Source organism: Bipolaris victoriae (assembly GCF_000527765.1).
Source record: "Bipolaris victoriae FI3 unplaced genomic scaffold scaffold_38, whole genome shotgun sequence".
Lineage (NCBI taxonomy): Eukaryota > Fungi > Ascomycota > Dothideomycetes > Pleosporales > Pleosporaceae > Bipolaris > Bipolaris victoriae.
The window spans coordinates 101952-121851 of NW_014575354.1; the positions used below are offsets into that span (position 1 = coordinate 101952).

Here is a 19900-nt window from a genome sequence, read left to right on the forward strand (position 1 = left end):
CCTGTTGCGAAGCAACATTCCTCTTACACATAAAAAGGGGGGGGGGGGGTTAAGAGCGAAAAAAAAAATGGTGACAAACTCATCATTAAAACATAATAACTCACCACTCATACATCTTCCTGACGCACCCACTCACCATCGTCGCGCATTAGCCATCCGCTTTCCACTAGGGCTGCGCCGTATTTCTCTTTGGGGTGGACAATGTGCTCGAAGCCTGGTCGGAGTCCAGTACCAGATCTATCCGTTATTAGTATGTTGATCTCACAAACACAAATCCTGTAGATATACAACTTACTTGATCATGTTGAGCGCCATGTTCCTGACCTTGTCCTTGAGATTGACTTGCGTCCGGCCTTCCAGGAAGTTGCCGTTGCTCTTATCGTATGTGAGGATCGTTGAGTACTTGGCTGGGTACATGCGCATGTATTCACACAAGGCATCTTCCTCCTCGTTGGACCATCCTTTGCGGGGCTTGCGCTCGTTTCGATATCTGCGAGTCTGGAGCCGTTGGTTCTCCTGAGCAAGTTGACGTTGCGCCTGATAGTTTGAGGATGGAATTTCTTCAGTCATCTCAGGGGCTTCGGGCTCAGAGACGGACTCTGCTTCCTCCGGTGGTTGTCGGGATGATCGGGTTCGGCGTGGAGGTTGATGACTCGGTGGGGGAGCGGATGCCGGAGGGTCGATACGAACTTTTTTGGTGACTGGAGCGTTGCGCCGGCGTTCTGGGACGCGGAGACCGCGGTCTTCGCTTTCGAATGCATCGTCAGAGTCGGAGTCGTCCATTGGTCGTGAGCGTTTGCGCGATGATGTCTCTGGAAGCGGCTTTGCTTTGTTTGTGTTAGACGGCTCTGGTGTAGGCTGTGTTTCGTCGAAACCATCTCCAAACTCTACACGCTGCGCAGTAACCTGTCGGTCGAATATTGATACTGGGCGATTCTCCTTCTGAGGTTTCCCCACAGCTTTCAAGCGTTTGAGTAAAGCTGCTGAACTTTGCGGTGGATTAGACGCGACAGGTTCTCCAGATTGGTCTTCCCTTTCCTCGGTAACCTCTCCCGGCTGTGCTTGATCCTGTGGGTCTTGTGGGTTCTCTTCTGTTTGCCGCTGTTGTTCGTCGTTTTCAGGTACTGGCTGAATGCTATCTTGTGCCGGGGGTTCTGCCAGAGGCTCTTCTTCTCCTTGCACCTGTTCTTCTTCTTCCTTTGTTTCTGCTTCCGCTACTTGTTGAATTGGCTCTTTGCTCTGTTCTTGTCGAGAAGGATTGACTTCAAAATCTACTCCAGAGTCACGTTCCCTGGCCTTCAGCATATCAATGGCACGAAAGTCTACAGCAGCATTGGGATCAAACTTGCGACTGCTGCGTCGCCTCTCTCGTCCAAATGAGGTCCGCTTCCTCCGCGGCGATTCTTGTGGGATTGACTGGACGTTCGCTTGCTCAATCACAGGCTGTGGCTCCTCGAAGAGCTTCTTAACGTCGCGCGCAATTGCCGCTGCTCCACCAAGATCCGAAATCGCCCCAAGCAGCTCCTTACGTCGCAGACGCACCCACGCTAACAAGCGAAGAATCGTTGCTTCCCAAGGAAATTTCTCTCTCAGTCGTTCCAATTCGACAAGCTCGCCACGCTGCAACGAATCCTCGTCCGTTAGAAAGAAGCGCCGAATCTCATTCAAGCGCGCTACAACTTGATCTTGAAGTTCCTGGGGTAGTGGACACTCGTCGCCTCCCAATGCTGCAGTGTTCCAACCACGAATTAGAGAGCCATCCATAGCTTGTGATGACTCTGAGCGGAGGAAGATTTCGCTTATTGTTTCTTCAGGATCGAAGTCGAGGCTGTCGGGCAATTTTTGAAGCACCAGTATCGCCAGTTGGGTCCGCAGCTCCAGTGCAAGCAGGAATGTCTCTCTAAATAGTCTGCTCTCGCCTTTACCAGACGGTTGTGCGTTAGGGTCCAGTGAGCGCATGAATTGTACAGGGAAAGTGTTGTCTAGCCGTCGTAGCACATCCCACATGGTCTTGTCATCTCTGTCGGAGTAAATCATTTGTTTCGCAAAAATAAGCAAGTTCGTCAGGTATAATATGAGATCAAGGCCAGCATCCGATGCGGCAGTCTGCACGTCAGTGCCGAAGAGAGCGCGATGGAGCGCGCGGACATGGATGTAATCTTCGCTCTTGAAGTGCTTCAGATGCACATTCAGTTCTATCTCATAGTCAAGATACTCCTCGGAATAGGCAGAGCCCGGCTTCTGCATCTCTTTTATATTTCGTAAATCGTCCGGCATAGACGCACCGCTGGGCGCAATGTGTTCCAAAAATTCGTCCGCGGAATCGCAAAGCTTGCGCAAGTGTTTTACAATGAACCTGGACTCCAAGAATTCGGCCTCGACCATGCTGAAAGAGGAAATCGCAGTGGTTCCAGACATTTCGGATATGGCGCCGGGGGAACGGAATGGCATAGGGATTTCTGGAGTTGCGGGTTCAGGCGTGCCTGGGGGTTCAATCTCGTCGAGCGCTAGCTGGGTATCTATTTCTTCTACGACAGTGAGGTCTAAGGCACATTCATCAGCCATGGGCGAGTCTAGCAACTGGTAATCAAGTCACGACTGCGTAGGATTGTGCAGATGATGTAGCGGGTCGCAAAGTGACTACTGACCTTCCAACGCTTCTTTCGTGGCTTCGCGCCTTGTCTGACGCGCTTGAATTTCCTCGCTCTCATTGTCGCCGGTTACGGTTACGGAAGTGACGCTTCCCTGGCGCGCGGATCGACGGGTGGGTTTCTCAGCAGGAACAAAGTCTGTTATTTCGCGACTTGCACTGCGCAAGCTTCTTGCGCGTGATGTGCGCGCTGTTTGTGACGCGGTAGTCTTGGAGAGAGGTAGTTGTGGGGTAGGGGTTTCGCGTCGGCCTGCAGACCGCACACCTCTACTGTCAGCCATTAGGATTCGAATGGGCACGTCGTATCGACAAGCAGAACATGCGGCGGAGGGTGCGTGGGTGGCGCGACCAAGTGCTGACGGCGTATGTGAGTATTAACGGTGGTGACGCTGACTTGTTTACTGTCTGATGCGCGACTGAAGCTGACTAAGGACGCCCGCCCAACGGGCAGTCACGTGGTCGGAACCAGCCATGAGTCAGCACCGGCCGTCGCAGTCTAGGGGTGGGCCTCAAACGTGGGCAGGGGGGAAGCCAGTGAAGACGTGCATACGAAGCGTTTGAGGTCGAGACGGGACTACGGCATTCGAGGGATGTTTCCGCCTTTGCTCACTCCACTGTCAGAATTCCCTGAAAAGAACAGCACCCCCTAAACTAGTGCCTGAGGTGCTTGCGTACACACTCGGACTAAATATAATACCTGGGCTGCCTGCACGCCTGCGCCCTCCTCCACACGCCGCTCACCCCAGTGTAACTCGACTGGCGTACGCCCAAACGCCAAGCGCGCCCGTTTCCAACTCGAATCCAATTAAGTCGTTGCACCTCCACATTCCTTCGCCACATCTTCTTCTGTTCTCGTCGCTCTCTCTACATACGTACACTTACGACCCTTTTCCTGCCTACGCTTCAATTCGTCGCCGAGGACCCTTTCCTTGCCCTCTTACCCTCCCTCGCTCACATCCCAATTGCTTTCATCATGAAGTTACGACAGCCAGGGCCGCAAATCTTGCTGCTTCTCCTGCCCGCTCTACAAGTCCTTGCTACACCCAGCCCAGTTGACACCACCACCACCAACAAACGACTCGCGCGAGCAGCCGCACCCGCTTCCGCCGACGCCACCCTTCTCGCCGAACTCCCTCTTGCATCCCCGACAGTTGCAAAAGGCACCAAAGATGCACCCGTCGACGGCCACGATGGCTTGCCTCATCACGGCCCATATGTTGCCGACGTACCCAAGGCTCATGGCAAAGCTCCAAATGTCGTAGAGGACCTAGGGGCGGCGAAGAAGCCAACAGTCTCATCCAGCACCGTTCTGGTCGACGATGTGCTGGATGGTGACAAGAGCGTCATGCAAGATCCTACACGGAAACTGGCTACGGGCAGCAAAGGCACCGAGGGTGGTGTTTCTGCAAAGGACAAGGAGCGTTTGGCGCATGAAGAAAAGACGGGTTCGAAGATGGAACAAGTTCCTGAATCGCCCAAAGAGGCGCCTCCTCACCCAAGCGACCAGAAGCAATTAAAGGGAGATGCAGGAGATGCAGCAACTTCTTCGCGCGTACTCGGCGCAGGCGGATTGGAGGTAGGGTTCAACGTGGCTACAACTACGACATGATGCTAACTTTACGACAGAAACCCACCGACCTTCCCGAGTCTCCTCATGACAACCCCCTCCCCGTTCCAAACTCAGTTTCCAGCAAAGATCCATTAGACACTTCTTCTTCATCCAAGACACCCTCTTTGACACCTGGCGGGGATGCCGACGCCGGCGTTGTACAGCCCTTCCACTCCTTGATCCTTGCCTTTACTATGATTATATTCTCGGAAATCGGTGACAAGACGTTCCTTGTTGCAGCTCTCATGGCCATGCGACACCCACGGTTACTCGTCTTCTCTGCCGCTTTCTCTGCTCTGGTAGTCATGACAGTGCTTTCTGCCGTCATGGGCCATGCCGTCCCTGCACTCCTGTCTGAACGCTTTACGCATTTTGCCGCCGCCGCTCTCTTCCTCGTCTTCGGCGTAAGGCTCATCAAGGAAGGTCTCGCCATGAGCCCAGATGAAGGTGTTGGAGAAGAGATGCGAGAGGTGGAGCAGGAATTGGAAGAAAAGGAGCAGCTTGCACGACACCAGGGCCGCCGAAAGGCTTCCGTCTCTCCCTATGCTTTGGAGTCTGGCCGTGGTGTACGACGCTCACGATCGAATTCGCGACTACCCGCACCTGCTCGAAGCCCCTCCAGCTCACCCGACCGCATGCCATCTCCACGCGGAGGCTCAATGTCCAGCACAATGGGTGCTGTCAACAACCTATTTTCTTTGCTTCTCAGTCCCGCTTGGGTTCAGACGTTTGTCATGACATTCCTCGGAGAATGGGGCGACCGTAGTCAGATTGCCACAGTTGCCATGGCTGCTGGTTCAGACTACTGGTATGTCACTGCTGGTGCCGTGGTAGGCCATGGCCTGTGTACTGCAGGTGCCGTCATTGGGGGCCGTGCCATCGCTGGCCGCATTAGTATGCGCAATGGTAAGAACATCTCTCTCTGTTTTCTTAAAGCATGTCTAACATTACACAGTGACTCTTGGTGGCGCGATTGCCTTCCTCGTCTTTGGAGTCATCTACCTTTTCGAAGCATTTTACCTCTCTTAGAGGATACGATCAATCAATAGCATTATCGGGCGTGTTTGGATGGAAAGAATCACGGGCTTGGACTCCAATACCGTGTCTTTTCATATGTGTGGCTTTATTTCTAAGTATTTTTAATTTTACCTACTGTTTCTCTATGCACGACTGTAAACTTTTCAAAAATATGTCCAGATGGGGTATCTAGAGGATTCCAGCAATGAAGCCTACACAATATGATCTACTGTCTATCAAGTTGCAACTTTGTTTGAACCATTGCGGGTCCCGGATTTAGTGTTTTCAGATGAAGCTCCTCGCATGGTTCGAAACGATTCTTGAGGCATATCGTATAAACTTTCGGTATAGTTACACGCCCAGCGGTGTGACAAGAATAAGCTTTTAGGACAGGCGCCATCGCCATGATGTGGTAGTGCAGGAAGGGTGATGGAGTGGAGGCATGGGCTTGGCGCTAATCCCTGCCTTCGCCGCGGAAGAGACCCGCTGGCCCTTGCAGCACTCGAGCTCCATGAACACTTCACGAACAAAACCTCCTCTCTATCCAGCAGTTGCCCTATCCGTCGTCGGGAAACACCGCTATCCGCTCTTGCGCTCTGTGGGCATTTGCGTCTGATCGACCGTCTATCATAGTCCGCTACTTGGCCTCTACGACAACGCGCGTCCACTTGTATCGGCACCTACGACTTGCGCAGCACTCCATCTCTACCCCCAAACGTTGGTGCTCTTAGCCTTTGGCTATGGTTTCGACCACATCCAGCGCAATGGTGCCACAGCGCGAGCCTCCTCGTCCGCCACCGCCGGCGGTAGTCGAAGCCGAAATGCAGTGGATATTCACAGAAGAAGAGCTGCTTTTGGCGCCGTCGATAACCGATGGAATGGCTCCGGAAGAAGAGCGGACACTGCGACGGAAAGGCGTGGGCTTCATATTGCAGGTGGGCATGATGCTCAAGCTCCCACAGACGACTCTGAGCACGGCTGCCGTGTTCTTCAACCGCTACCTGATGCGAATGAGCCTCAAGCCACGGCCTGGTTACAAGCCACTTCACCATTATGTAAGTCTACGTATAATGGCTCCTGTATCCGAGCGCATCTAACATTACCAGCAAATCGCTGCGACTGCATTATTTCTCGCTACCAAAGTCGAAGAGAACTGCCGCAAGATGAAAGAACTCGTCGTGTCATGTGTCCGGGTTGCCCTTAAAGACCCCAACAAGCTTGTCGACGAGCAAACAAAGGATTTCTGGAAATGGCGGGACACCATTTTGTACAGCGAAGATGTTCTACTTGAGGCCCTATGTTTTGACCTCAACGTTGAATCGCCATATAAGATCATGTATGACATGATGAAGTACTACGGTGTCGAGCACAATAAAAAGCTGCGCAACTCGGCCTGGGCTTTTCTCTCCGACTCGACATCCACGCAAATGTGTCTGCTGTTTCCCTCACGAACAATTGCTGCAGCATCGCTGTATGCTGGCGCGCGCATGGCCGAGGTTGAGCTAAGCGACGACGAAGGCAAGCCGTGGTGGGAGATTCAGCACGTCCAGCTGCGCGACATCAGAAAAGCATGCAACCTGATGGCCGATCTGTACGAGAAGACGCCCGACAAGGACGGCGAGCCTAACATGTACGCTGGGCTTAGAACACCCGAAGATGGCATCGACTTTGGAGACACGCCTAGGAGCATGGAAGGAGTCCAGATGACCAGTCAAAGCCAGCCGACTGCTAACGGCACTGCGGATGGGAACGTGACGGAGAGGGGCAGCGAAGAGGGCGAGTTGGATGGCTAGGAGTCGACTTCCGCAGATTATATGGCTGATAATGAGTCGTCTGTCAGTGAGGATTCGGGGTTACTTGAGCTCGACTATTCGGCTGATAACGAGTCGTCTATTGACGAGGACCCGGACTCAACTTCTGTTATTGAGGAACTGCGATCGGCCTTTAGCGACTCCTCATCTGATGAGTCTTTTGTCAAGGCGGCGGGTAACAGAACATGTTCTCCATCAACACTAAGGTAGAAGGGTTTGTCTTTGTGTGTGTGAAGTTAGTTGGAAAGAGATACGCGCTGCGCACGTTTGTATGTGAAGCGGGTTGGGTTGGGGCGCAAACAGGGCGTTTTTGGGAAACAGGGGCAAAGATACCACCAGGGGATACACATTTTTACGTTCCCCATTATTATTTTTATTGCGCCTTGGAAAATGGATATTTTTCATTATAAATATTGCTATCTTGGTGTGTCATTGTGGTGATGTCTGACATGCTTTTTTACCTTAATTACTCCGCAATAAGCAACGATAAGCGCGCAGCATTATCAGTAGTGCGAAATACGAAAAGCTGACATAAGCCCCCATATAACTTTATCTTCACAGCAGAGGCAACAACTTACTTTGGCAAAAGTCAACTTGGCGCATACAAAGACATGTGTTTCTGTTGCCTAGATAACAAGATGCCCTCCCACGTGCGAGCCGTTATCGTGCCGTATCGACCGTATCTCGTACCCATGGCGCGCATGACTCGGGTAGACTTTCCATTGCCTCGGCATCTTTTAAAGGGTTGGAAATGCGAAGGAAACGACGTCAAGACTTTTGCACCCTTATTTCTTAAACGCCACGTAGAAAGGAAACCCACCTACTTTTCCTTTTTTGATTTGAAGGCCTGACACGTTTGATACTATCACTTTTGAACTTGGGATATATAAAACGTTGCTTTAGAACGGTTGCTTGGAGGCGCATGCATACTTGACTCTCAGATTCCACTACAACAAGAAAGAAAGAGAAAAGGGGAAGAGAAAGAGAAAAGAAGATGGACTCCTCACCCACAGCCCTCCTCAAACTCCTCCTCCCACAAACCCCCTTACTCGTCAAAACCGCCCTCTGGCACTCCCTCTCCCTCACCCCCCAATCCAGCAAATGGGACTTGAAAACCTCGCTCACCGTCACCATGATACGCGAGATGATGGGGCCGAACGCCTCTCCTCAGCCCATCGGTAAAACCCAGCGTTTTACACTACGGGACCCGGGTGTAAAAGGGAAAATGTGGGTTAGTAAAGTCAGCTTGCCTATTCCGGGTGAAGACGATGTGCGGCAACTTGTCTTCAAAGCGATCAAAGATATGGGTACTGGAGAAGAAAAATGGGAGGAACCGCTGCAAAAGGGACTAGAAGCGGAGTGGAATGGGTATCGCGCTGCAGCGAAAGAGGGGGAAGGGGAACCGGTGGGGATGGACGAGAAAGAGAAGTTTGAGGCGTTGATGAAAGAGACGACGGGGGAGACTACGGTGCTTTATTTTCATGGGGGAGCAATGTATTTGCTTGATCCAAGTGGGTATCGTGGGTTGGGAGCACGGATTGCGCGCGAGACGGGCGGACGCGTATTCAACGTGCGATATAGATTATCGCCACAGAATCCGTTTCCGGCGGCGCTGCTGGATGCGTTTACGGCGTACCTTTCGCTCTTATCGCCGCCGCCCGGTGCATTCCACGAGGCTGTGCCAGCTAGTAAAATCGTCTTTGGAGGGGACTCGGCGGGAGGACTGTGCTGTACGGCTCTCTTGCAGCTTCTGCTGCAAATTCACAGGAGCACGCCCGAGGGAAAAACGCCTACGGTGCGCTTTCACGGCAAAGACGTCGAAATACCGCTTCCGGCTGGCCTGGCGTTGACCTCCCCTTGGATCGACATCACGAGGGCGTTACCGTCTATAGAAAACGAAACCACATTCGATTACCTGCCGCCACCCAGCCAAACCGACAAGAGAGATATCCCAAAAGATGATGTTTGGCCTGCTAATCCTCCCCGTGCGGATCTCTACTGCGACGCTAGTGCCTTACTACACCCCCTCGTGTCTCCGCTCTCCGCACAAGACTGGTCGGGCAGTCCGCCCTTGTTCTTCTCCATCGGCCAGGAGATGCTGAGGGATGAAGCTGCTGTCCTCGCTCAGCGCGCTGTCAGGCAGGGGGCAAGTGTTACGTGGCGCGAGTTCGAGGCTATGCCGCATGTTTTTGCGGTGTTGTTGGAGGGGCTGGGGGAGAGTGAGGTGCATTATAAGGAGCACTTGGAGTTTATAAACAAGGTTGTCGAGGGAGGCAAGGAGAAGCTAGACAGCACCGCAGTCCTAATCCGCGCAAAAACACTAAAGAGAGAAGACAAAGACGTCGCAGCCGGTCTAACGCAAATCACAGATGCCGAAGCCAAAGAAATGATGGTCAAGGGAAAAGAAAGGATTGAGAGGAAATTCGCACGGGGTAAGGATCCAGCGGCTGAGAGACCTATGTTGTAAAACACATCCGCCTTGTCTTTATGTAACTAGTTCATTTTCATAGCTAGTTACCCATTATTCTTCTTTTGAATTTACAAAATTAAACACACAAATATATATATATATATACCAACCCCACCCTTACTCCCCCTTCCCACCCCCCCTCCTCCTCGCAACCCCCCTCTCAACCCCACTCTCCAACCCAGTTCCTAGCCCTGAATCCGTAAACACGGCCTCCCTCTCGACCCCCACGGGCAACGGAACTTCAAGTAAGAAATCCTCATCCTCATCATCCGCTTCCGCCTCTTCTTTGACTGGGATATCTTTAAGCGCAGGTTCATTACCAGCCTCTTGCTTCACACCGCCAGACGAACTATACGAAAGGGGATACTGCGAGGGCAAGGTAGGAAACGTGCGACTAGTCTCGCTAAACGGGGTGCCAGGATCCGTTTCCTCTGCTTTAATTTTCTTTTCCTCCTCCTCCTTGCTTTCCTTATCATCCTCACCCTCATGCGAAGAAGACGAAAAAGAAGAACTAAGCACCGTAAATGCCCCCCAAGTAACCACCAGCACCCCCATCTCCATTCCCCAAAACCCCAAAATGCCCAATATCCCGCTGAGAATCCGGTAGCGATACATGACCCAGCGTATCCCCTCCAGGCGCGCGGTAATATGCACGCTAGCACGATACACTTCGAGCGGGAGTTTGGACCGGAGTTCGAGACGCAGGGAAGAAGGAACGTTGCGGTAACCAGGCTCGAACAAGACCGATTCCATCATTTTGATGCGGACATGTTCGGATTCTTTGTGCATGCCTAGTAAGTACAGCGGGAGGCGCATGAGACGGTACATGATTTCGAGCACACGACTCCGGTACGTCAGTATCGCCGGTCTCTTACTCCTTGCAAGCACCGTAGGAGTCTGAGATGTTGTTGTTGTTGTCGTCGTAGTATCGTCCATCACAATGTTCTTCTCGGGAGTAGTACCCGGCGCACCGCCTTGACTATGGTCTTCAACATTCCACTCTTCATCCCAGCCCAACAAGTGTTTTACACCCTGCCCTCGCGTCGTCGGGCCACGGAATTCCAGCCCAACCATCCAATTCCCGGCTTTCAAATTGGTTTCGCTTCTAGGCAGGTCGAGTTCAACGACTACGTCGTATTTCTGGCGGTCGACCAGTCCCGGTATGTTGGCGAGTCCGTACGGCCATTTGGTCGTCTTGCCGGCTGTCACGCCGTCGGCTGGCGTGGGTGCATGGAGAGAGTGCGGAGTGTGATCGTATTGCAGATATACGGGTACGACGATGCCGCGGACGGGGATGTAGGTGTAGTAAAAGGATGAATAGGCTACGACGGCGAAGCCAAAGAGGATGGTGGATGCGATGAAGAGAAGGGCTGTGCGTAGATATGTTCGTAGCAGGGCTGGCGATGTCGCGATGCGAAGGGGTAGAAGGAGGGAGTCCTAGATGTTTCAATCATTGGTACGCGTGGGCGGAGAGATGCAATCGTCGCGACGACGGGCCGGGGACACCTTACAATTACAACCCGTACAATTGACCTGTCCTGGTGAACATCATCTTCGAGTTCCTCCATAGCCACCCGCTATACTACACAGCAGACGATTGTGGTTGTTAGAATGCGGTTTTTTTTCACACGCGCTTGATCTTCACATGCTGTCGCGCGCCACACTTGGGGTTGTGACGTAGCTTGCACAGACCACATGCACTAAACATTTGCACATCACTCCACCACTTCACAACTCAATCAAAACCATCAAGTCATGGAATAAAGTTTTCATTCAAGCAATACAGCAGTAGAAAAGAACTCGACCCTAATCCTACACCATATCTGTTGCCTATCCCATTACCCGACTCCATACAAAGAAAAGAAAAGAGTACACGATGGACCCGTGAGCAACCCCGTCGGCCTCTCAACGCCATCAGGTCGACAGCCTGCAAGCCGTGAACCCAAAACGCCAGAGGAAGCAGAAACCCCATTTCAGATTGTGCTTGCGGGTGAAACACATGGTATCATTCCCAAAACAGCCTGTTTACTCCTTTGAGGGAAACAAGTAGCCACATAGGAAGAAGATGGAAATAAACAGTCGCTTGTAAATCAGGGACAAAAGAAAAAAAAACAAAGGAAATTCGTCAGAAGCGCGACGAGGCTGCACTAGCCGAACCAAGCCGGTGCGTAGCCGCGTACTGTAATCTCCGCTCTAAAAGCCAGTAGTATCCCGCAACTTTTATCCGGACCGTCTAAAGGGCCCAAGAGGAACTTTTGGAAAACATGCACATGCATGATCAAGTCCGTACTAACGACATAGCCGTGGGGAACAGCTAGAAGTAAAAGGCCGTGGGTATCGTAACATCGTAGGCAAACCTCCCCTAGTCCTACCTCTTCCTCTTCCTTGTCCTTGCTGCCCATCGTCTGGCATGCCGTGGTTGATGTTTGTGGCGACAACCAGCGCCGAGTGTGTATGAGTGTGTTCAGGAAAAGCGTCCCATTCGAGGCGGTCCTCGAGGGGAGCCCATGACCGAGCTTTGCAGTCGGCCCGTAGCCTTAGTAACGCCTGATAGAGGCGAACTCTGGTTCATGTTGGTGTGGTTCTTCAAAGGCGACTTGGCCACGCGGTTTGATCGCGAACGCTTGCGAAGTGGTGTGATCAACGCCTCAGCCGACTTTCCAGAGCGAACCGGACGTGAGACCGAGGCTCGAGCTGCTGGGTCTGACGGCAGAGATGCTACATCGCGGTAGCGGTTTTGGTTGGTACGGAAAGCGGTAACGACACCGCGATCAAAGTGCTCAAGCATGACATCCGAGGTCGTTCTCTTGCGGGTTTGTGGGGTGGTAGTCGAGGGTGCAGCCGGAGTCGAGCCATGGTTTGCCACCTGTGAGGTTGCTGGAGTTGCGGGCACATCAGTGTCGTCGACATCTTCATCCTCGTCGAGATCGGTATCATCACCGTCAGAACCAAAATCCATAAAGTCGGTAATGTTGATGTCATCCTCGTAATCGTCACTCGAAGAACCATCCTCGTCTTCGTCAACGATGCCCATGTTGCCGTTGGAGGATATGCTTACGAAAGGATAGAAAGCCTCGGGAGGACCGACGCTTTCGCTTCCAAACACAAAGTCGTTTGGACCAGACCCAAAGATACCCGAGAGCATGATGTCGGTGCTGAGGCCGTTGTTGAAGACCTCGTTGCTGACCTCGCTATCAGAGGCATTGTTGATTTGCGCAACAGAGTTCCTAGGGCTGTTGTTGACAGTGCTGCTAGTGCTACTGTGATAGTCTGTTAGAGGGATCCATGGGATCAGCACTGTGCGAGGACGATAGAAGCTGACGGCCTTGGTGGCACGGTTAGTGACGGCAATGGCCTGGTCAGTCTCGTCGTGGATGAAGATGCCGCGCGTAGGGGGAATTTGGCGACCGACGGGCCGCGCGCTTCGCTGAAAGGGCTTGGGCGTGCTGGCGCGCGACCCGGGTGCTGAAGAGGGTCGGTGCAAGACAGACTTGTTTTGGGTTGGGGTGCGTGGCAAAATGTCGTTTTCAAAATCTTCTTCGTCAGTGGTATCACCCATGTCGGCTGAGAATGTATGTTAGTCAGATGGTCAAAGTTGTCGTAGGGCACTACCATACATTCATAGCCGCTAGATTCGCTCGACTCTCCCTCGGACTCATCCGAGTTGTCGAGCTGAGTGATACGAGACTCGTTCTGCTCAAAGTCCCAAAAGGAAATGTCAGACTGAGGAGAAGCCATGTCTCCATTGTCATCATCGTTGTCCATCTCAAGCAGCTGATGCAAGCTAGGCGGGATCTTGTCTTGATCCATGAAGAGATCTGGAAAGATGCTGCTATCGAGCTCCGATGACTCTGAGCTAGAGCTATCTGACATTGGAACATCGTCATCGAAGCGGACACGCTTGGCAGAGCCGTCTGAAAACTTCCTCTTTGCCATGGGGACGGGTGATGCGGGGACAGCTTCGGGCTCAAAGAAGGGGGTGAAGCCAAAGTCAGGAAGCCCCGCCATAAAGGCATCATCCAAGGGAGCAGTGACGTCGAAGATGTTGTCGCTCAGGCAGCTATCAAGGCTGAGGCGGCGAGCATCACGATACTCATTGAGAAGGGTAGTAGCTTGCTGCTCTTCTTGCAGAATGTAGCTCTCTTCTTGCTTCTCCATCAGCTCCATGTCAGACTCATCGTCATCAGGGACGAGATTGACGCCACTGTAGTCTTCATCGTCGGTCTCAATAGCGTTGTCATTGGTCTGTGCATCTTCATTGTCGGTGTAGGTTAGCAGGGGAACACTGGCGGCATTGCTCAGTTTGCGAGCAATCTTGCGCCTGGGAAACGACTCTTGATCGGTCGAGTCATCGCCAAAGAGAACTGAAGTGCTTGAGAGATTACTAAAGGTACGTTTCTTATTACTCATTAGTAGTTGGTTCACGGGGTGCTTGCTGGGTACAAGGCGCAGCCCCGTTGTTTGGGACGCGGTCTCATCGTCTTCAGCGTGAGACTCGTCGTCATCTACAGGGTCGATGCGGATAGCAGGCTGCTTTCCCTTTCCCTTTCCTCCCCTGCTGAAGCCAAAGGGACGGGCAGGGACGTCGTCGGTGTCGGTCTCATCATCCAACTCGTCATCTTTTACAGCACTACTGTCATCGTCCTCGTCGTCTTCGTCGTCGGCAGCGCCTTCAGTGGCGGATTGGTCACCGCCACGGCCTTCAGAATGGTGTGTGCTTCCTGATATTGTGTCTGGAGATGTGGACCGTTGGTGAGTGCGGTGGATGTCTGCGGCAGCGTTGTGCGATGGGCTGCGGTCTTGCTGGTGGCGGTCTGAAAGACCCTTCATGGATGGTCGGGTGTGTGTCCTATGCGCCATGGTGGGCTGTTTGTGTTGTGGAAATTTTTTTCACTCTCTGTTTTTTTTTCCTTTGATGAAAATGGTGGCGGTGGAGTAGGTGAATGAGGGTGTCGGAGAGGAAGAGAGATGTGGTTGGTAGGGCGGGTAGTATGTCGCAATTGGGGTTATGTTCAAGAAGGATAGCGTGTGGGAGAGAGTAGGTGTAATGTATGTGGTGTACTGTGAGGGGCGTGTCAGGGCGTGGGAACTATGCTGGGGCCCTTTGAGCTTCGTCGATCTTGCAGCAGCTGTGGAGCAGGGCTGCAAAAGACAATGGTGGAATTTTTTGCTAGCGCAGGCGGGACGATTGCCAATTGAGTGGGACGGATTGGGGCAGAGGGTACTGCACGCAGTCTGGTATTGGTATCGTCGAGGAGATTGGGAATTCCGTGAGCTGTCGGGCTGATGCAGCCCGTGGGTGGGGCTGCACCAGGAGTTTAGAGCTCAGCGCGTGCCTGCGGCATTGTCTCGACGAAAGGAGGAGTAGGGATGGGGGGGTCTGGAGTGGTCCTGGTAAGAATCTGAGCGACTTTGACGTCTTGGGGCTGGTGCGGAGAGAAAAGATGCGGGCGAGGGCAAAGGATATGTTTAATTTTTAGTTTGGCCCTAGCGGCATATCGCATGGTCCGGGCGGGCTACCTAGTCCTGCCTGGCTGCAGCGATGACTCCATGTCGAGCAACCACCACACCACACGGGTAAAATGCACCCGCCACGGATGCCACGATCAATGGCTCGTTGGTGTTTTTGTTTTTTGGCGCGCAATTGGTGGTGAGCAGTGTGCAGAGGCCATGGCCGGGGCGCATCCCGCAGCGTCTGTCGCGTGCCCCTCGCTGGAAATTTTGGTCGTCTGGCCGAACTGCCCCACTGGCCCTAATGCGGACGAGGACATGGCGATGAGGCAACACGGGGCTAATCGTTGCTAACGGCTGGACCCCATTGGCTCAAGCCTGTCCGGAGCGCCCTGGTCAGCACATGCTGCGGCCAACAGCAGACTGGCTAGGGATGTATCGACGTACATATTCACCTGCGAGCCATGTGTCCATGTACTTACATACTCATATTGCTGCTGCTGCTGCTGCTGCTAGTACTGCCCTCTGGCGCCGCCGTCGATGCAAGCCCGCCTTTAGAGCAGAAGAGAGCAGCAATAGATCGCTCATCAGGGCCCCGCCGTCGTCGTCATGGCATCGTCGAGCGCTCGGCTCACTGCCCCTCCAAACACCCCCCCCCCCCCCATGGTGGTCCTTGACGTCGTCGGGCATTGTAGCCCCTCCAGATGCATTGTCTATCGATAGGCATAGGCACTGCCCCGTATGTGTGTGTGCGTGTGTGGGAAAGAAGCGGTGAGGGCCTTGGAGACGTAGCCCCGGCGCCTCAGCCTTGAGACTGACAGCCCTCGCACTCGGCGGGCCGTTGCTTGCTTGCTCGTGCTGATGCTGATGCTGCTGCTGCCTATCGCTTCCCTCCAAGCACACACGCACACTCGCTTATGCGCCACTCACGCCAATCCCACCAATTTTATTTGCACCTCAAATTTACTTCCCGCCGCGGCCTCATCCGCCCGCAATCATGTCTCACCTCACCTCACTGCTGCTGCTGCTGCTGCAAGTATAACCTCCCGCAGACGTCAAGCCAACTTTTTTTTTACCCGCCCCCCTCCAGACTGGGACTGGGCCATGGCTTGGTATTAGTGGGGGAGGAAGGATGGCAGCATGCAGAACATTGGTGCATCTCCCGTCTCCACAGCCTCTTGGTTGGATCAGCAGCCAGACCTTCCCCCGGCTCGCCCTCTCTTTCTCTCTTTCTTGACCTGGGGGCCGCCTGGCAATTACCCTCGACGTGTCATAAGCCCGTCCATCCAATAAGCCCTTGATTGGCTCTCGGCCCTCTACTGACACAGGTCCCACTGCCTCCCATTCGCCGTCTTATCCCTCTTGGCCTGCTGTAGTCACGTCAACCGACGTCTCAACTACCACGACTTTTTTCTTTTCATGAGGCCATATTCGCTTTTTTTTTTGCTGCTGCAACCAACGCACTCGCTCTCATGGCCGGCCGTGGTCTGGCCCAGGCAAAAAACGTCAACGGCTGCTTGGGAAAAAGTGGGGCCCCCTAGTGGAGCCCCCAACCCACGAACACGCTCAGGGTTTGCCAATTTCTCCATCACGCGCGCCTCGCCTTGCCCCAGTCACCAACCACGTATGTATACACAGCATGCACTACAGTAAAAGGTACCCACCGTCGTCTAGAGGCTGTATTACGCAATTCCATGCACATCATATCTGCCTTTCCTACACGACATGCACCTGGCCGAAAATCTGGCCTTTTCACCACTCGCCCTGCTCGCACTCGCCGCCTTCTGCTTCTTCACTTCCCCCACGTGTCTCGAGCTCTGCAAGCCCAACGAGGCTACCGAGATCGCGTGCAATGTCCTCATAGTCGAACCCTAGATAGTAAAGCAGCCGTACCGCCCACCTCAGTGTATCCCGCGCTTCAGTCCGCGTGGCCTCTGTCAATCCCTCGCCACTTTCCTCCTTGGCTGCTACTTCCTCCTGCACTTTTCGGACAATCGCCCATATCGTCTCGTGGTTGGCATGCACCCGTCCCTGCAGTATCATCCTTGCCCCAGACTGCTGCACAATCTCAATGTCCTCGGGACGATCCTCATACTCTCCGCCTCTAGTCACCCGGTACCGAGCCATGTTGGGCAGTCCTCCCGGCGCTCTGTATGGCTCAAACCGCTTGGGTGGCTTGTAGCACCACGTTTCCACAATTGCCCTGCCCTTGACACTGCCGTAGCCCTCAAGCACACCGCATACCACCCGGTTGAAGTCGGCCGTCGAAAGCTTGATGTCGTGCCGCGCCGAGAATGCCAAGAACTGCGAGCAGTACTCTTTCCAGTAACCATCTACAGTAGACATGACGGAGAGTATGCAGTTGAGCTCATCCCGCATGTTCTGCAAGATGATGCGTTCCCATCCAAACAGCAGCCCCGTAAAGCTTTCTTGGGCTTCGCGTCTGCTCTCTTCAGAACCACTCGACGTCCGGAGAAGCTCCGCTGCAAAGGTTGAGATGATAATGGGCCGAGGTCTAAACGTGGCACTTTGCTCCACGTATTGTTGCATGCTCCGCACTGCCTCCCATCTCCCCAGCCTCATCTGGCAACAGAGCAGAGCCGTCAGAATCTCTGCCGGCATTCGCTGCTGTTGATGCTTTTCATTCCATATCCCAGCCTTTTGAATCACTTTGAGAACCAAATCATTTTCCCCAGCCAACGTCCCAAACCGCACAATCGATGCTGATATGTTGCGATGGCCATACAGCAAAGGGCTAATCAGCGGACCGTCCAGGTCTCCGGAGAAGAGTAGCCATCGCCCAAAGTCAAACATCTTCAATTCTGTCGCCAAGTCTAGCAGCTGCGCTAGAAGTGGCACGGGAAGCTTGGTGTCAAAGGCTGGGAAGCTGACAGGGGGTAGCCTGCTCGTAAACGGCTCATCCTTTCGTAACTGCGGACTGTTTCTCAAAAACGTGAAAAACTCTTGCACAGATCTCTGCTTGTTGTCGTCTGCGTGTCGTTGGAGGAGCGACAAGGTTTCCATGGCACCATTGATGTCTCCGTTTTTGATGAATGCTCGCATAGTGCGGTGCAACAGGCTCAATGGTAATGTCGTTGGCTCAAAGAAGTAGGGGATCTCAGTACTCCGTTGAGTAGCTGCATTTGCAGTGCCGACTTCAGCTCCGAATCCTGGTGCAAGCTTAAAGATGCGTAATAAAACCTCAGGTCGCTTCTCAGGTACAAAGCCACCAGACTCAATTAGCCGCGCCATGATCGAGTCCCAAGCCATAGCTCCGAGACTCAGGTTGTCGGCGTCAAGAAGCGTCTTCAGCGTTTTGATGGACGAAACCACCTGCTCAGGATTAGCGCCGCGGGTGCCCACTCCAAGTCGCAACTGGTTTACAAGTCCGTCTACAAATGCTGTGACCACCTCGCCGCTTATAGTCTTGCGTGTTCGTGCTCGGTCCTCGGGGCTTGCTGATGCATCCTCATACATTGGAAACAGACTCCAACTCCTTGTAGGCATTGGCTTCTTTTGTTCTTCTTGTTCCATAATCTCCCGCCAGCTGATGAGTGCCCACCCTTGCTCTCCTTTCTTAGTTGCCACTTGCTCCAAGATGGAGACTCCGTCCAATACCCACCCACCATGTAGACAGGACCAAAGCACAAGCTCCAGCCATAGCTCTGGCGTCACTTCTGTAACGTAGGCCTTGTAACGAGATCCCGGTATTTCGTGCCCAAGAAAGTATTGAGCATTGGCCCGATCCTTTGCTGTCTTGACTGAAGACTCATGCGCTTTCCACGTCGCATCTGACAGCGCCGTAAGGATCTGGGATGATAGCATATGGATAGTCGGAGGTTGCTGCAGCGCATGCTTGTCTTCATGGGGGCGATATGTGTAGACCGAGTCGGGGATAAGACCTATATGATGCAAATATGCAATCACCTGCAAGACATGAGGCATAATGGTCTCCTGCCCAGCACTGCCTTGCTCCGTGGCTGTCAAGATCATATTCCCCAGGCTCCTCCATAGCTGCCCCAACCCTCGCTTTATCGTGACGTTCCGATATCTGATCGACTCCGGAGCAGAAGTTGCTGCATCCAAAGGGAACTTCGACCTCTGTGATGATGGGCTTCGCTGGAGTACCAGAGGCCTCTCGGTCAGGTCCTTCATACTCTGGTACTCGCATCCCTGCCACATAACATCTGAGTACTGTTGAATCTGAGGAGCAGTATCGGCCGAGTGTTGTCTATCCTCTGCAAGCTTCTTGACCATCCAAACCACAGTCTGCCACCGACCCTCAACCAGCCCTATGTGGCTGATAATATCCACAGAGGCGGCTTGGGCCGAATTGAGAACATAGGCAAGGTCAAATGAGCTCACCGATATGTCGGGGCTGTCTGAAGGCTCTCGTCGCAAGTGGGCTGGGAGGAAGGGCTCAAGGACAGCAAGCCATGCTTTGATGTCACCACGAGCTTCTGGCTGCGGGCAGGGTATCTGCGATGTGATGACTTCTCTTGGCTTCCTTGGACGTGTCGAAGCGGCTTCATCGTGGACATGTGTATCCGGGAGAGACAGGGATGGCTGTGCGTGGTTGGAACGGTGTTTTCCACTTGCAAAGGTGCGCTTGGAGGGTTTGGCGAGCGTCGGAACGAGAAATGCGGCCACAGAACAGGAAGCAGCAATCCCGCGAGTGTTGGTCCGGAATGCCTGTGTGAGGGCGCTGCGAAAGCATGTATGCGCAGTGCTCATTGAGGGGTAGCGAATGGGTGGTGGAGGTGAATGCTCGTGACGGCGGCATCGTCTTGACTTTTTCCGACTAGGATAATGACGAACTGCACTCTCCAGTTCCGAGACGCACTAGCACCGCCCGACAGGGGTCCCCTGCTGCGCCTCCCACGTCTGCCTGC

At 53.4% G+C, this 19900-nt stretch overlaps 7 protein-coding genes across 7 annotated transcripts; 3 read left to right on the top strand and 4 right to left on the bottom strand.

Moving 5' to 3' along the window:
• Nucleotides 1-107: 107 nt before the first annotated feature.
• Nucleotides 108-2931, bottom strand: COCVIDRAFT_15621 (hypothetical protein; the record flags this gene model as incomplete). Its single annotated transcript, XM_014701541.1, has 3 exons — nt 108-237; nt 296-2543; nt 2649-2931. 3 exons carry the CDS (start codon nt 2929-2931, stop codon nt 108-110), a joined length of 2661 nt encoding a protein of 886 aa, XP_014557027.1.
• A 692-nt stretch (nt 2932-3623) lies between these two features.
• COCVIDRAFT_26254 (hypothetical protein) lies at nt 3624-5288 on the top strand (the record flags this gene model as incomplete). The annotated part of the gene is made up of 3 exons (XM_014701558.1): nt 3624-4226; nt 4277-5165; nt 5215-5288. The coding sequence occupies 3 exons, from the start codon at nt 3624-3626 to the stop codon at nt 5286-5288; spliced, it is 1566 nt and encodes a 521-aa protein (XP_014557044.1).
• An 809-nt stretch (nt 5289-6097) lies between these two features.
• Nucleotides 6098-7069, top strand: COCVIDRAFT_98138 (hypothetical protein; the record flags this gene model as incomplete). The annotated part of the gene is made up of 2 exons (XM_014701594.1): nt 6098-6331; nt 6383-7069. 2 exons carry the CDS (start codon nt 6098-6100, stop codon nt 7067-7069), a joined length of 921 nt encoding a protein of 306 aa, XP_014557080.1.
• A 1012-nt stretch (nt 7070-8081) lies between these two features.
• Nucleotides 8082-9554, top strand: COCVIDRAFT_26256 (hypothetical protein; the record flags this gene model as incomplete). The annotated part of the gene is made up of 1 exon (XM_014701559.1): nt 8082-9554. One exon carries the CDS (start codon nt 8082-8084, stop codon nt 9552-9554), a length of 1473 nt encoding a protein of 490 aa, XP_014557045.1.
• A 120-nt stretch (nt 9555-9674) lies between these two features.
• Nucleotides 9675-11125, bottom strand: COCVIDRAFT_98153 (hypothetical protein; the record flags this gene model as incomplete). The annotated part of the gene is made up of 2 exons (XM_014701595.1): nt 9675-10994; nt 11069-11125. The coding sequence occupies 2 exons, from the start codon at nt 11123-11125 to the stop codon at nt 9675-9677; spliced, it is 1377 nt and encodes a 458-aa protein (XP_014557081.1).
• An 896-nt stretch (nt 11126-12021) lies between these two features.
• COCVIDRAFT_15626 (hypothetical protein) lies at nt 12022-14417 on the bottom strand (the record flags this gene model as incomplete). Its single annotated transcript, XM_014701542.1, has 2 exons — nt 12022-13121; nt 13175-14417. 2 exons carry the CDS (start codon nt 14415-14417, stop codon nt 12022-12024), a joined length of 2343 nt encoding a protein of 780 aa, XP_014557028.1.
• A 2343-nt stretch (nt 14418-16760) lies between these two features.
• Nucleotides 16761-19742, bottom strand: COCVIDRAFT_98212 (hypothetical protein; the record flags this gene model as incomplete). The annotated part of the gene is made up of 1 exon (XM_014701596.1): nt 16761-19742. The coding sequence occupies one exon, from the start codon at nt 19740-19742 to the stop codon at nt 16761-16763; it is 2982 nt and encodes a 993-aa protein (XP_014557082.1).
• Between the last annotated feature and the right edge of the window lie 158 nt (nt 19743-19900).